Consider the following 17,755-nt stretch of genomic DNA (forward strand, 5'->3'; position numbering starts at 1 on the left):
GCCAAAGTTGACAAGGCGGAAGTGTCCGCGGGCCAACAGCCTATAACAATCTTATTTTGCGCCTTGTCATATTGTATTATTTAATGTCATTTTCATACAACAAAGCAATGTGCAGGTTTAACTACGTTGTTGTATAACGTACACAATGATAAGTTAGGATGTATAAATTATCTGCTTTTCCATTAAAAATTAACTCATCCAGAATTTTGTAAAACACTCTCTGTGTTAATGTGAAGTATGACACTGAAGTCTTGATTTTTGTACCTACACAGATGAAGTCTGGTTCGAGGTGAGACAAGTGTAAAATATTTCGTAGGTGGGAGTCGCTCAGCTTTGATCTCAAGCGGTTCTTGTTCGATAATCGAGAACGTTTGCTCACACAAATATGTTGAACCGCACAAGCTCAATATTTTCTTTGCAAAGTTTTGCATTTTTGGAAATTTGTTTTTATCCAGTTGCTGGTAAAAAGGCACGAGAAAAAGTGGTTGCTGTCGGCTTCGCAGAGAAGCCCAATTAGCTGCAGGTGAGCTGGAGCCTCATCAGGGTTCAAGCAGAAGGAAGTGAATAGCAATAAATTCTTTACATTTGCGGCAAAATCATGAAAGCGGTCGTCAAGAAAATGAATGAATGCTCGATTGTATCACTCGTTACCATTCTGTCTAGGCCAGCGGTTCTTAACCTTTTGCCTTGTCGGCATCACCTTGAAATTACCAATCAATTCTCGCACCCCCTCCTAGGGTTGGCTGAAAAGTAATAGTCGCCTACATTTCAAAATTTTTGTTGAAACCTAGTAAAACAACTTTGCTTCTTACGTCATATTATAACAAACCTTAATAATTCAGCATCCCCGCACCACCTAGGCACAGATCTCGCACCCCTGGTGTAGGTAATAACAGTTGCCTTCGCAATTATGACGCAACAATGATTTTAATGTTTCTCGTCCGGCTTTTGTCTGTGAGAAAATATAGTCTTCATAGATATTTGTTTTTAAAAATGCTAGTTGAATTTGTAAGAATTCTGTGTGGCTGCAGGCCAAAAATAACATATTGTACAAGCCACACCAAAACATATCGCGGACCGGACTTTGGACACCCCTGGTTTAGAGCATTGTCAAACAATACCATGGTAAAACCTCCAGTCAAAAAGTTCCTACAACATTCAAAAACAAATTATGCTATTAAATAAATCCCTGAGGTCGAGAGCCCAAACAGACGTGTCCACACAGTATTTTTATTATGACAAAGAGTAAAACGTTGATAGAAGCAGATCCTCGATACTGACGTCATTTCGAAGCTTCTCTACCTCAATGGTAAGACATATAAGGCGTGGAACAAAACAAGTCGATAAAATGTTAAATGATCAAAATACGATGCTGGTCATCAAATATAAAAGTAACTCGCTCAAATTTCAACAAACTGAGAAATAAAACGAGACAAAATGAAACTTTCTTTCAGAAGCATCGAATAAAATTTTCACTACCCCGGCCAGCAAAAGCGACGTTTCAACGTTGAAACGATGTGATAATGGCAACTTTTGCTGAGAAATGAGAAACGCAATCGATAAATTAAACTTGACAATGACGTCACCACCAAGATGACGCGCAGAAATAAAGTGAATTAAGGGATATCAAAGATATTGCAAAGCAAGAACACAAGAACAGATCGAAACAACAAACTGATCATTTCTGCGTCTATTTAACGTTTAAAGACGCTCATGAAATGTAACAAGGTTTAACAAGCATATGAAACGAACCGATCCCAGACAGCTCAGTAATCGTTTTTTACATTGATTTAACGTCTGCAAACGTCTTTATAGATCCGTGATAAAGTGTCTCCAGTTGCTCCTATTTGATAAGCAAGGACAAGAAGCAACCGTATTGACAGGAATTAAACCTTTGGCGACGTGATATAAACGTTGGAAGATTGAAACAAAATGGTTTGATGAGAATGATAGTCCACCTCTTGACAGCAAAATGCGTCACTGCAGACGTTGAACCAACGTAAAAACGACGGATTTAGCTGTCTGGTTCACTATCAAAATGTGGCGTTTGGTGAGACATAAATACATATATAGGGTCAAGAGGGGGTACAAAATCCTTTATAATTTTTCAGTAAAGTTTCCCTTTACTAAAAAAAGTGAAATAAGCAAAACAATAAACGCACATTTAGGCATTTTACTGATCGCTCACGTAACCGAGCGAATGCTTCTGAATTGGTTAGTTGAGGAGTCACCTAGCATACACTGGGCTTTTGGGGGTTAAAACAAACATTGCAATGAGCCACGTCACTTTCACTTGTCAATGGGAGAGATCGCTTCGGTTAAAGGTTTATGTTTACCTTAATACTGTGACGTCAAATGATGATGCGCAGACTTAACCAGCAAAAATGGGAAAACTATGAACACACAACATCTCAGGATAAGTCCAGCCAAAAAGTCAATTTATTTCTTACATTAATTCTACCTCTTTAGACGAAGAAGCAATGTAAAAATAGATTGGCTCGCTGACTGAAAACAGTACAAACTACACTATCAACGACAACACTAACTGCATTACAACATTTTCTGCTAATAAAACTTAAGGCGAAGAGTTTTCGCAGAATCTTTCGCTTGGAGAAAGACTTAGCAACTTTGAAATGTGAATCGTAGCAGTGACGTGTCACAAAATCATTGGCTGATAAATTGCGCTTTGAAATAGCCGAAAACGTGAGTGGATATCCTGGACAGCAAAAATTGTCGTTCTGACAACGTTAAAACGATGTAAAAATGAAAATTTTTGCAGACTGGGATTGGCCATGTGTACGTTCAGTTAACGCCTAAATATGTTGAATTACCGTAAATCTGACAAACTTTAGAAATAAAATAAGAGTGCAACAATTCATTAACAAGTGAAAAAAACTCCATTATTTACAAAGACTTCAATCGAAATGCACAGGGAGGGCAGTGATGGACAGAGCACGCAGGGCAGCATACTATCGCCATATTGAAATCAATTTAAGATTTCAAGAGGTGTTTCTGAATATAAATAACACAAGTACATGGACAATGTTACTTCCATAAGCAAACGCAAAAATAGTCGACAGAGCAAAACATATAAAGGCACAACACAGTCATCATGACAGGGTTTAGGGTTCAGCAGGAAAGAGAAGCATAATTTCTATCGGGCATTCAAATACTGGAGCTGCTTGGGGAGATGAACATATCTTTTTGTTTTAAGGGTGTAATAAATCCGGAAAATTTTGAAAAAGCAACTTTCGTTTTTTTTACATCAAAATTGTTGCAAAAAAAATTACTGGAACACTTCATTTCAACAAGTCAAATAGTGAAAATTTAAAGATTATTTCCTTATTCTTGGGTTGTAGGTGGGATTGTTAGTGTGTTCGATACATTAATTATTATTACTAATACAAAAGCCGAAGTAAAATAGCCAAACAAAAATTAAGAAAAAAATTACATTATGATTGTGTTGTTAGATTGCAGCAAACTACATGCATTCATTAGTTATGACCACAGCGATCGTCATAGTTATGATTTATTGATTAAGTTGTGATAAGATTCCTACACAATATACATCATTTATACGTCGGTGAAAGCAGAGTTTAGACACTATCTCGCTCAATAAGCAAAAGATAGTTTTTGGTGGTGGACAAACTACACTACGAAAATGGATTGCCAAATGTGAAGCATTCCTGCTGGAAAGTGGCTCTTACTTACAAACTGAAAATCAGGCAACGGCCCCAATCACTTCATTTCCCTCAGAATTAGAAGATTACGTTTTGTTATGCCAACCAGTTGCCTTCTTCTCGGTGTGTTTACGACATTAAGATCAACGTGCTTCAATTATCCCAGTGCTTGTTTGCACACGTTGAAAAAGCGTTTTTTACGTATAAAATCAACTTTTAACGTCCGCAAACGTTGAACTGATGTACAAAGACCTGATTTCGACAACTGGGTCGCAAGGATTTAGCATAAAATATTAAAGAAAAAACAAAGAACTTCTGTTTTGTTGCTTCGAACCCTGCCTTGGATCTACTACAAAAATAAACGCAGCAAACGACACAACAGAAACAGCTCAACGAAGTGATAACTAACCTGAGATTCCACAAAAGCCACCGGTGTTCACATATCAACGAATTCAGCAACGTTTCTCTAAGTGTGGATCCCTACTCAAATAGAAAATCGTTCCTTTTCACATAGATTCATCGTCTGCAGACGTTGAGTCAACGTAAAACGGGAGTGATTTTTTCCGTGAGACGTACGCAGGTTTTGGTCAAGAACAGCAAGATACTTTGTTACCAATTGCTTTCTGTGAATTTCCTGTCTTGGTGTGTTTAAACAAAGTATGCGTGGAACTAACCTACGAACGTTGAGCGACGCTCAGTGGGTGTACCAGCAAGGACAAATTATTTCACAAACACTGAAAAAGTTTTCTGGAACAAGGTGTAGAAATCAACAAAATTCAACGCATTCTGCTGTCGCTAAACGTTACATCACCACCGTTGTGTCGGCAAGTGTCAACGTACCTCTGACAGCAACATCAGTGATTTTTACATTGATTCAACGTCTGCAGACGTTAAAAATGTAAAAATGACGGATTTTGTTGTCTGTGGTTTTATTTTCACCAAGAAAACAAAATCTTGATAGAGTTCTGGTATAAAAAGTTTAAAAAATACATTTTTTAACGGGTATTCAATCCACAAAATGAAATTGAACATTACAATAAATTTATCGATAGTTTGTGAAACAGTTTGCTACCAGAGCAGCAAAAACAGCAACGAGAAACAAATTAAAAATACTCTGATATGTTGTCTTTTTTTTTCGTCGAATCTCTTGAGCAAAGCAGTCCGCTTGTGACCAGCTCGCAAGAAGCCACCGAGGTAGCTTTGTTCAAACGAGATGCGCAACAACAGGTGACTGAACAAGACGGTTGCTTTACATCAACATAATGGCAGGGTCTGGCGCCACCATAGTTTAAAGGTAGTTGCGATAGAACGGCGTTGTTGTTTTGATGAAATTTGACGAGTTTGAAACATCGGGATTCAGAACATGTCTTTTCGGGTTGAAAACTTCGATCTTCAGAGAACGAGCTGTCATATGGAGAGGCATGGCCTTTGCCGCAAGCTCAGATGCTTCATAGCAGATGTCGCTAGATTCGTCACCATCACAAGCTGTCCAGCTGCAGCGAGTCTTCCACGGCGGGGTCGCTGATTATGTTCGATTCTTCGAGCATCTGCAAGCCTTCGATGCCAAGATTGGCCTTCAAATCCTCGCCACTGAAATAATCTGAGCCGAGGTCGTGTGCCAACGCTGAGTTGAAATCGTTATGACTCAAGCCGCTTGTCTTCGAAAAATTCGGATCATCCGCCCCTGGACGACAAACAAGAAAACTGATTAATGAAAATATTATTGCTGGAGCACATCTTGTTACTTCTTCAAAATCACAAACGTTTATCCAGTACAAATTGCACAAGAAGTGTCGTATAGTCTGCATTATAGGCATATTAACGTACACTAAACTAGTTAAATACTGCAATAGTGAAGTGGGCTTCAAAAATTGAGATCTGTCAGTAGATAAATTTGTTGAAGAGTGTACCAAGCTATAGATTACCAATTAAGTTCAGAAAACCGTAAACAAAAAATAATTAAATAACAACAATTCGCGCCAACACGACACCATGTATATTTTCCGTTGTTTTAAGTCTTCTACGTCAGTTGTAAAGCAATAATAATGATGTCTAATAATAATAGAAAAATAAAAATGACGACTAAAAATGCAAAGTACCTGTGAGGACAATATGCGGGATCTTGTTGAGGCGATCATGATGACCATGCATACCCCTGCCATCGTTCATCCCAAGCATCATCGAGCCACTCTGACCTGGTGGTGAAGCGGAGGTAAAGCAACATTCAATGGAAAATAGATAACATTGAACGGACGTTGTGAAACGTCATATCTTCTGCGTGAGGCATGAACAGGTTTTTAAACCGTTTTTACTAAACCGGGTTGCTTTCATGAAGCATTTGTAAGGATTTCATACCAGTCAGCAGATACGTCTTTCTTCAGGTTTAAGTGGGCAGCTGTATCACAAGTAGGCCTATCATTCTTTATAGTACGAAGTATTTGGAGATACATGTGTGAAAGATATAAAGTTCATAGTAACCATTTTACAAAAACACTTAAACCCCATGAACACAGTAAAGTACCATGAAGGTCATAGACTCCGTCGACGGAATTTTCAGAGAGGGCTGTTAAATTGCTGTACATAGGTGGCGCACCGGAGTGGTGCTGCGGACTGTTGCTGTTGCCAACCACGTGGAATTGTTCAAACTGTTGAAACAAGATACGTTTCGTGATAAGAGCAACTGACGTAAATACGCAAAATTACGATTACGTTGATTAATGAATGAACCTAGAGTAACGGTTTGCTTCACACCAGCTCAGAACAGCAGGAAGGTTATCAGAATCGTCAAAAGCCAACCACAGGTGGTGATTCTCATACTCAAGTCCAAACATCGGGGGATGAAAAGACAAAGTTCTCACCATACTAAGGTATCAGTACTAATGGGAGCAGGGTGGCCACTGGCCAGTTCTTTTCAGGGTGACCATGTAATGCTAGCCAATCGGTTACTTGTACATAAAGGATAAACGTGAGGAAAAACGAGTCGAAAATAAACAAGGTTTTTAAAATTTTAAAACTCATCCGCATACTCACTTTTTGCTGTAATGGATGCATAGAAGACATGTCCCCTCGGAAGTAAGTCTCAGAGAGCGCTGGGTTGCTTCCTGTGGTGAATTCATGCTGCACGAAAATAAACGATTTGGTTGATCCAGTAATTCACGCCTGATGCGTAAGCTTCTAAATTGAAATTTACAACAATGGGCGAGTGTATTGAAAGCTTCTCGTGTTATGCATCACTTGAGCGCAAAACAAGGAAAACATCGACTCCGAACGAAGGTCGGGTCATCTATTGCAAAACAAGCATCAATTTAAATACAGCATCTTTAAAAAAAAAAAGTACTTTCACGTACCCTGGGCGAAGTCACGGGTGAAAAGCTGGCCTGGCTGCAGTGAGAGGTGGGTGATGTTGGGGAGGTGAGGGGGCTAGTCACGGAGGCACCAGGATGGTTGCGGGGGTAGGATGACGGAGGTTGGCCGATCTTCGAAGCTGCACTGACATCAATACGAAGTTGGCCACCTGAAGAAAAATAAAAATTATCTATTTAAAAGAAGAGAACTCAGATGAAAAGAAGTTTTACTGAACTGAACGGTGGCGCAGGAAAGATAGTTTCAATGGCATGTGTTGGGAAGGCAAGAGCAAATTTACACGTTGTTCGGTTGAAAACGAGGTGATTTTGGATACAGTATTGATTGAATGACTAACAGAATTGCCGAAGTATTTTCGACATAGTTTGGGCCAGTGTATGTGCATGAAAAACTTCCAAGTCACATATGAAACAGGTATTCCCCTGCGCGGCATGATTAATATTTATGAGGTGATAGCAAGATAGTGCAGAGGAATACTTGGGAAAAACACAACTGCCATTGTCATCACGAGACTGTTCGGTTACGATAGAAAAAAAAACTGTTGAAAAACGCAATTTGTCAAAGAAAACAGGAAATTGTTAATCACCTGTCTGATGTTGGCGCAGTTGCTGAGGGAAACCACCACCAGGAGATGCCTAAAATAATATAATATGTTACAAGGCTGCTAGAACGCGACATCATTGTTTTCATCGCAAATCGGGTATTAGCGCTAGAGTTACCTGAGGTACACCACAGGATGACATCGTTTGACCGTGGGAAGGACTTCCGGGATGTTCTGAAGACGGGTGAGGCCAATTCTGCAACAACAACAAAAAACGATGGTAACATTAAAAACAAAAAACACTTTGAGATTAAAATTTACAAGTAAAACGAAGTGGAATGAAGTGTTCCAGTGGGTCTTTATTAGTTTCAAAAGAAGCATGACTTGTGTTCAAACCACGAAAATACTCTCACCCCTCCTGGGTTTCCCGATTGCGTATAAGAGTAGGGATAACTCCCCTGAACTGGAGGACTTTTCAATTCTGGTTTAACCCCGACTTTAGGCGAGGTAGCGTTCGTGGAATACTTCATTCTTCTAATGTGTTCAGGCGAGCCAATACTAAGCGGGCTTGGTTCATTGTGAGTGTGCCTGCGAGGTCGGTTCGGACTTGCCGGGCCACGAGACAAACCTGATCATAAAAGATGCTTTCATTAATTTTGTTTGTGAACATTGTTCATGTGAAAGTTTCTTGTACTTCTTATCCGATAGAGAACTTCTTTCTCTGCATCAATTTGTCAATTCTCTTCACTAAAGCTCACACTAGGTTTTCATCAAACGGTAATAGTCAACAAGATTATACTTTTAAAATCATATTTCGATAAGAATTCAAGTATCTCGCCTTCTTAGTGTTCTACGTTATTGAATTGTTAGATTAATTACCACTCAAGTGAGGTGAAATGGCCGAAGCTGCTGCTATGTTGCTGGTGCTGCGTGCTTGGTTATACAAAGAGGAATTCGGTCCAGCAGACCCTTGTTGCGTTGGTTGATGCGGCAGTGAGTCATCATAGTCTATGGGGTTGGACATGGGAGAAGGAATATGTAGATTGGCGAAGTTCGATAAGTCTGTGATATAGAAAAGGAAACGATGACGAAAGAAATAGAAATTTAACCAAAAATAAGATATAAGAAATCATTCATTCAAACTACCTGGCAACGACCCAGTGTTGTTTCCAATTTGTGTAACATGCGATAAACCATGCGCCATAGGAGAAGGGCCCGCAGACGGAGTGCCATTGCCACAAAGCGGCATTGAGCTTCCTTCCTCACCAGATCGGAGCACAGGACGTGATCCCCCAGCCGGAAGTAGGCTGCAAAAGTTCAAGTAAAGAAACAGATCAAACAATAAAAAAAAAAATTAACACATTGCAATACACTTTACTACCTTCTTTTTCTACAAAACGCACGTTAAATAATATACCTGATATTAGGTGAAGTCTCACAAGACTTTGGTCTATTTCCAGACTGCAAATGATGTCCCAATTTCTTGTCCACCAATGTTTTGTAGGAATGTTGCATGTTGCTAAGATTATTTTCATTGAAGTCTGTAAACAAATGTATGTATATTGGAAAATTCAGACGACTAATGCTTACAACCTAAATAGCAAATCCGACAAAGAAACAAAACACAAAAAGATACATAGATTTGTTGGGTTCTGTAATTGTAGGCCACTCTGTTCACAAATTTAAAACTGGCCAAAAGACTTTTTGCTTCACTAAATATCACGACGAACTGTTTTTGCTTTGCAATACGTGTACACTGTACAGCCGTGCCAAGGAGTATTTTGGTACATTTTTTAGGGTACGTATTAAGCATTACAAAAATGCTAAATGTTAAATTTAAAAATGAAAAAAATGTAAAGTTAACCTCTCCTGGCTTGGTCCATGGCCGGGTTGTTGGGATTGAAAGTGTCTTGAGGATTTGGGTTCATAACACTTTGGTGGAGAGCAGAATCGGAATTGGTCCTGGACAGAGCAAAACTGCCGTTGGATCGCATGCGTCGGGAGAGTTCGTCAGGTGTGAGTTGTAGGCAGGCAGCAGGCGACAATCACCGCAAGCAATCGAGCAAGCAAAATGAATGATTTCATTCAGATATGTAATCGTGTTAATGCAATTCCCAGACAGCAAGTCGACTGTTTTTTTATATTGATTTAACGTCTGCAAACGTTGTATCAATGTAAAAAACGATTGACTTTCTGCCTGGGAAGGTACAACTACATGTTAAACTACATGGTAAAACTGAAGACAACAAATTAACTACTACGGCAAAGTGTTGTTTAGTTTTTTTTACAAGAAATGCATGACGCAACCATCGAAATTGGAACAGTCGCATACCCAATTTGTAAACAAGCCAAAATACATACTGCCAAACATTCCATTAATACTTCTTCCCCCAGTTACATGTTGCTACATTGAAAAGGCTAAAAATCATGAGCGTCGATGTCACACACTGTAAGTTTCGTAACAAGTGCTGCATGGCAACTACTTGTTCATGTTCATTTTGTAAGCTCATCAATTTTCACATAACTTTCGACATTGAATGTTGATTTTTTTTTGTATTAATTGAGATTCTTTTTACCCAAGTGCAATGTAATTGAGAAATCAAGGCACAATAAAAGTTTTGAATGAATTCAATATTTTTTTCATGCGGTGAGTCGCCTGTAAATCAGGCATTAATTTGGCATGTCGGCTGCTTTCGTACATCGGATCCATTGTTTATTTAACCACTTCTGTAATGTTCTATTTTGTAAAGCCACAAATTTTGTACGCCTGCAAAAAAGTACAAACTCGGCGCCCATGCTTACAAAAATTAAATTAACGTTACAGTTAATATAACAACTTTATGAAAATTTAAAAGAATAATTTCCCTTAATGATGCTATTTGATAGAAACAAGAAGCTACAAATCATGCTGCATTCATAATTGCTTCAATCTGATTTATGCACACAAGCTTTTAAGGCACCTCTCATCCAAAAAAAAAAAAGAAACAAGACTAAAAAATTTGAACAAGCGTGGAAAGAACAGACGACAAACAAGACATGGTCATTTGACTGGACTGTAAACGTCAAAGCAAAAAAAATGAAAGAAAGCATTAACGTGTATGAGGATGAGCTACAATCATGAAATAGTGCGGTTCAAATATGTTTGTACAATATTAAACGTGTTATTGTCGTACCAAACGTAATCGTATCGGCGAAAAGAGTCAACAATGACAAGTCTAATGTAATTTTACGTTAAAAATGGAAATGTTAACAGACACCAAACTACACTAGATCTACTACTACCATGCAAGCAACAAAGAAATAAAAACAGCTCAGTTTAAAGCAACGTCCATTTTACCTAATCCTTTGCCATAAGCCAAACTAACATTTTAATTCAGAAAATGTGTGATAGAGATAGATAATAATCTTATTAGTTGCCTCAAGTCACAATGTGGAACAATAGAACAAATTGTGAATAAACTGAACAGCTACCGATATTCCCAAGAGTTTATCGTCAGTGATAAGGCAGGTCGCTATTAAAACACAAGTTGGGAAGACTTGTTTAAATGATTAACCACCAAAAACCTAAGAAAGTCTTGAACAAATATCAAAACTGTCTTAGATAATACTTTTCAAGTGGCTTGTCAAATTTTATGTCGAAATTGAATTCACTGATATTCATAAAACATTAAAATAACCAACTTTAAAAGTTAAAAACTTACCTTCTCCAATTTGACTCTGGTGGCGGAGACAAGTAAGGCCCGACATATTGGCCAGGTGGCCCATCCATTTGTCCCATCCTATGTCGGTTGCTGAGTTCAAATGGCATCGCTCGTTTATGAGCATTAGAATAAGCATAAGGACGCATTCTTGAATCAAATCGGGCTGGGTGCCTCACTAAATGTTTGCTTTCATCAAACCCTCCCAGGTGCTGTAAACCAATCAAAAACTGGGTTTTGAAAAGTGTTCGATAGATACAATTTCAAAAATAATACACGTTGAGGTGATGAGACATATGTGACTTGCATTGCAATTATGGTAATGTATATTATGAAATGAATTTTGCTCCACTATAAGCAACCTCGTGCTATACTTGTTATAATACTGGAACTTGAAATCATAAGCTGGCAATTGACATCAATCACAAGCAGACATTCACAAGAAACCTACGAGATTAAACCAAAAAATATCGGAATGGCCCATTTCGACGAGTCCGATTCGGCGAGTCCAATTCGGCTAGTCCGATTCGGCTAGTCCGATTCGGCTAGTCCGATTCGGCGAGTGCCCTATTCGGCAAGAGCCCTTTTTGGCAATTTTTTGAATTTTTTTTAAATTATCGGGTACCATAGCCTAATTATCACTGCCGTTTTAGGGGTTGGGGTTAGGGGTAAGCAGGCCTCGAAATTTGTTTTTGTTGACGGCGGACAAATGCGTCCGGTCTGAGCAGTTATCTTGGCGGACAAATTAAGTCTCACGGCGGACACACCAGTTTTAGCGTCGATCGTCATGCTTAATCACTTTATCTTGATAATTCTTCACCACTTGAAAGCTATAGCTACTGTTTAGATTTTAGAAGGCTTTTTAAAATTTCAGCAAAGTCACTCTGAAAGGCTTTCATTAGACCAACGACGTGCGCTTGGATAGTCCAAGCACCGTGTAGCTGCTACGCCGCATAACTGATTAACTTCCACCGAACGAGGTCGTGTGGCTTATTGCGTCACAATGCTCTGGGCACGTGTCGAAAAACTTCTACACTAACGCTACAATTTTCTGCTGTGCAACGTTTCACTAGGCTTTTTTTATTAAGGTTGATTTTTGCGTGTCATGTGAGCGAAAGTGAATTTTCTCTGGACCTTTTCTTTCTTATTGTAATACTAAAACGTAACAAATCTTGTAACCAACCTTGGCTTATCAATATTACTCGGAGATCAAAGCTAGACATTGTGACGTAAGACTTGAACTAACCTAAGCTGCGCGTGATTAGTGTAGAAGTACCGGTACTCCCATCGATTCTTGGCGAAGATTTCACCGTTATTACGCTGATTCATTGATTCAATGTCATCAATCGTTGAGGCAACGTAAAAATCGAACGTTTTCTTGCTTTAATGGAAGCTAAGAGATACGGTATTCACATTTTCTAGATGCGCGCTAGAATGCACGGAAAATTATATTCTTGTAACAGTTGTTCGTGCTATGCAATGACGATTTGTATCGCTAATTCCTGTGTTATTTCTCGGCGGACAAATATGACCGATCTAAATGGTACTTCCCGCGGACATCACATGCTGTGACGGCGGACATGACCGCCGTGTCCGCCGCGAATTTCGAGGCCTGGGTAAGGGTTACCGTTTTGGGGATAGGGTCTTATTTCAACGTTTAGCGACGTTAAAATGACGTAAAAGCGGCAATGATAATTAGGCTACGGTAACCAATAATTTTTAAAAAAAAATTCAAAAAATTGTCAAATAGGGAACTCGCCGAAAAAGGCTCTCGGCGAATAGGGCAATTGCCGAATCGGACTAGCCGAATTGGACTCGCCGAATCGGACTAGCCGAATTGGACTCGCCGAATCGGACTAGCCGAATTGGACTCGCTGAATCGGACTTGCCGAATAGTAGCAGACCCAAAAAATATGACTGTTGTTGGATTACTGGGGACTGGTGTTTGAGACTGATTAAACTTAGTTTCGGCAAAAATATATGCACCAGCTAATTGCAAATAGCGATAGTTGCAATTCAAAATGTTTCTTTTTTGAACCTGAAACATCACTAAGCCCTCCAAAATCACAGATAAATTATTATATATATAGTTGAGAGAAAACTTTCATGCACAAAATGTTGTAAAAATTTACAGTTAAAATATGTAGTGAAAATGTAGGAATGATAGGCTTTTAAAATGTACTGAAGTGTACTTACACGAAGTTCCATCTGTGGATTTGCAGCAATTTGGTTAACATTAGGCAAAGACCCACCAAGATAGGGTCTCATGTAAGGTTGAGCATGAGGTTGAAGGTGAGTGACGAATCTAGGAGGCTGGCCTCCCTGCTGAAAAATAAAGTAACATTTTTCACTACTTAATATATACCGGTATTACTAATACAAACAAATACTAAAAAAGGAATCAGGTTATTATGACACAGCCAACTTGGTCGTGGCTGACCTGACACAGGGACAATTCCCCTCATAATAATTTCATCTCAAGACTGCTTGGAGCAAAGTCTATTTTCCATTGAACACATCTTTTCATGCAAAGATATTTTTGATTTCAATATTGCATTGACATGACTGTTATGGGACACTAGTTGTAATGGGAATGCGGGATAATATTAAAACCAAGCATATGCAAGCTGTGAAATAAATTATTTTCAACCAAATCTACAAACAGAAGTATAGCTAAGTCACAATACTTCATCTCACAGTGTTGAGCAGTTTAATTCTAAAACTATCCTAGTAGCCTACTGTAGCAGCTCGACTTCACCTATGGGAGTGTGTGTCTTGTTTCTTACATAAAAAAGAAGTAAAACCAATCCACCATGTGAGCACTGTGACGTAAGAAGCCATACGAACTCGTTCGGTGGAAGTTAAGCAGCTACACGGGCGTTTTGACTAGCTTCAAGCGCATGTCGTTGGTCTGATGAAAGCCTTTCAGAGTGACTAGGCTGAAATTTTAAAAAGCCTTCTAAACCGTAGCTAGTATAACTCTCAAATGGCGAAGAATTATCAAGATACAGTGATTAAGCATGACAATCGATGCTAAAACTGGTGTGTCCGCCGTGAAACTTAATTTGTCCGCCGAGATAGCTGCTCAGACCAGACACGTTTGTCCGGCGTCAACAAAAACGAATTTCGAAGCCTGCTAACCTAACTTTTAAGTAATCTACAGGACTTTGTGGTATCTTACTATGTTGTGCAACAACAGGCACAAGACATACAAAAATGTATGGCGAGCCAGATTTGGCCCACAAGCTGAAGTTTGGACAGTTGGACACCTCTGTCCTCTGGCCTAATGAATGTGATAATTGTAATATAAACATATAAGCAGTTTTTGTGGGCACTTGTCTATTGTTGTTTTGGGCATTATAACCAGGGCTGTGGAGTTGGGTGAAAAATATATAACTCTGCCTTGTCCGTTTATAACTGGTTGACTCCGGACACGTCAAAATCCCTGACGTTACGGCCATAACAGAGTTGTGAAATCGTGTGAAAAACGGATGACTTTGACTCCTCGGTTTATAACTGGCCGACTACTACCACACCAAATCCCTTCAACTCCACAGCCCTGATTCTAACACACAAGCATGATAAAGCAAATGAAAGAACTTCAGAAAATTTTTTTTAGATAATTTCCTGGACGAAAACTATGCTACAACATTGAATCTTAAAAAATATGCTGCTTACTGATGCAAATTGTTTTGTGGCTTACTATTGGTTGCTTTTTATTCATTAATAATTTTGTGTTAGAACAAGCACACATCCAGTCATCCACTGTAGCAGTTAGTAGATGTAGTGTTGTACTTAGGCTGTTAAAAAATCAGTGATACAAATTCAAGACTTGTAAACAAAGATATTGCACAAAGCATGTTAGCAGGATGTGTTCAATGGAAATTGAGTTTGTACCAAGTGGTCTCACAGTGAGATAAACCCTGCAGAAAGTTGTCGCTATGCCATGACAACTGTGATCAACAACAAGTTAATTTGGTGAAAATATCATTTAGCCTGCAAAATGAGTCTAAATAGTAATAATATAAATCTATTCACAAAGAAAGTAATAAAGAAAATTTAAATCAATTTGACCCAAAGTGAGTGACCTACGATATGTGAATGAATGGTTGATGAACAGTTGAACACAAACCCATGTTGAGATTAAACCCCAAGAAAGACATTAAAAAACAAACAAATGTGTAACTATTCGGTCCCAATAACACTTAGAACTGCTGGTTAAAGGTTATCACAATTTGTGAAAAAAAACTGACAGTATTATATTTAACTTGGGTGCAACCTATTTCGTCCCTTCGAAACTTCAATTAACAACTTCGAGACTACTACATTGTTTATCGTGATCTTTTCAGAGGAGGAATTAGTTGTCACCCATAAATAACCACAGTAAAACAAAATTTGACTAAGCGAGTTAAAGCAAACAGTTGTGCAGTGAAGATCCCACGCAATTTTGTTAGGCAATGGTGCTCAATCTCTTTTTGGCAGATGAAAATTTACTTAAAAAAATTTTCAAATTCCAATACCAATTGAAAATCTTAAACTTTATTATTCACAAAGGACAGCCTTATAACCATACCATGTCATTTTATTTCTTGTCATTAACGTGTCCAGAACGAAAAAGATGGTGCTAGCGGGTGCAACCTAATTCGTACCATGAACAATTCGTACCGTCAGTTCTTACCTTGAAAAAATCGAGAGAAAAAATAAAAAAGCCGAAGTTGCTGATCTCAGTTTCCGCAAAGATTGAGAGAAAAAAAATAGAACATTGCTGATCGCAGTTTCTGTTTTTCCGCAAACATTTAAAAATTTCCGGTAATGACCCTAAGAGTTTGCCAACATCGCTGATCGCAGTTTCCTTTTTTCCGCAAACATTTTAAAATTTCCGGTAATGAGACTAAGTGTTTGCCAAAGTCGCTGATCGCAGTTTTCGCAAACATTTCAAAAGGGTTAGGGTTGATTGGAGTTTCCGCAAACATTTTAAAAGGGGTAGGGTTGGGGTGTTTCCGCAAACAAACAAACTGAAAAGATCCAGAGAAAAAAATAGAACAAAGCCGAAGTCGCTGATTGCAGTTTCCGTTTTTCCGCAGTTTCTGCAAACATTTTAAAATTTCCGGTAATGATCCTAAGAGTTTGCCGAAGTCGCTGATCACAGTTTCTGCAAACATTTTAAAAGGGTTATTAGGGTTAGGGTTGATCAAAGTTTCTGCAAACATTTTAAAATTTCTGGTAATGATCCTAAGAGTTTTAGTTTGTTTGCGGACAATTTTAAAATGTTTGCGGAAACTGCGATCAGCAACTTCAGCTTTTTTTTTAACTTTTTCTCTTGATCTTTTTAAGGTACGAACTGACAGTACGAATTGTTCATGGTACGAATTAGGTTGCATCCGTGCTAGCTACAATACAACTCCGCTAGATAGGTGAAGGAAAAATCACTAAAAGTAATTCTATGTAAGACTGTCTTTTAGTGATCTAATGCATTTTTACAGTGTACCGGCATTTTACCATTGTTTTTCAAAATAAACAACTCTGTCTACGGTAATTTAATTTACTAGGCTACTGTTTTAACAGTAGAAAACAAAATAAACAATTACAATAGGCCTACTGTATAGCAGAAATAAACAATTGCAGCTTAAATACCAAAAGGCACATATACAAAACAATATAAGAATCATTCTACATACTGGGGGAACAACTCTTGTTACTGAAACTTCTTGCATGATTCTTTCAAATGCAGCTGTTTCCTCCGCTTGCTTTTGATTGTGCAAAGCAATTTTTTCTGAAAACTTTCGTGGATTTGCCATTTTGGTTAAGTTTACAAACGTATGCTACCGACTACCGTACCATCCACAAGGGAAAACGCAACTTCGATTCTCGCCTAGCCTGAGTTATTTGGCTTGCCCACTTTTAGCTGATAAATGTAAAAAGTCTTCTTTTTAGTGAGATATTTTGCAAAACCAATCATCAAACAGAACGTCCAATCACGTGACTTTTACAAACGCTCGCTGGATGCCAGCAAAGAGTACATCTGATGACAATACTCAAAATTCGCTTTGAGTGAACTGAGAATTTTTTTTTTTGGTTTTCGAATTTTTTTAAAGAAAACATCGTAGGCAGTAGCTAGCGTTGATAGAGTGGTTCAGGGAGTACTTTTGGACCAGGAAACTTGAAGAAACCACCGCATATTCTTTGGATATTGTGCATTTTTTCTCAGAAGCGTTTTCTAGGGCCGGCGAATCTCATTTGCACCGGGGCCAATTTATCCTCTCAACGGCCCTGATTGTAGGCCTAGCCTACTTGTTGCTCAGGTAGCAGAAAACAGTGGCCAATATCTCTATAGTTAAATTGTGAAGTTTATACATTTTTGTTCACAAATAAACCATTGCTTGATTAAAAATTCACATTGCTTTTCGTTGTGATGGTCAAAAATGAAAACAAACTGAACACTTGCAGTGTGCAAGACCAGTAGAAATACTGAT

The 17,755-nt window shown here is 38.5% G+C and overlaps 1 protein-coding gene across 1 annotated transcript; it reads right to left on the reverse strand.

Annotated features, from left to right (window-relative positions):
• Nucleotides 1-1,220: 1,220 nt before the first annotated feature.
• On the reverse strand, nucleotides 1,221-17,096 carry LOC145775799 (CREB-regulated transcription coactivator 1-like). Its single transcript, XM_082587168.1, has 15 exons — nucleotides 16,961-17,096; nucleotides 13,479-13,607; nucleotides 11,286-11,494; nucleotides 9,449-9,561; nucleotides 9,002-9,125; nucleotides 8,731-8,891; nucleotides 8,464-8,646; nucleotides 7,998-8,212; nucleotides 7,763-7,840; nucleotides 7,630-7,678; nucleotides 7,028-7,194; nucleotides 6,711-6,797; nucleotides 6,202-6,325; nucleotides 5,780-5,875; nucleotides 1,221-5,364 (listed from the first exon to the last, which is right to left on the reverse strand). The coding sequence occupies exons 1-15, from the start codon at nucleotides 17,078-17,080 to the stop codon at nucleotides 5,159-5,161; spliced, it is 2,061 nt and encodes a 686-aa protein (XP_082443294.1). The 5' UTR covers nucleotides 17,081-17,096; the 3' UTR covers nucleotides 1,221-5,158.
• Nucleotides 17,097-17,755: the final 659 nt, after the last annotated feature.

Source organism: Aplidium turbinatum, chromosome 8 (genome assembly GCF_918807975.1).
Source record: "Aplidium turbinatum chromosome 8, kaAplTurb1.1, whole genome shotgun sequence".
Lineage (NCBI taxonomy): Eukaryota > Metazoa > Chordata > Ascidiacea > Aplousobranchia > Polyclinidae > Aplidium > Aplidium turbinatum.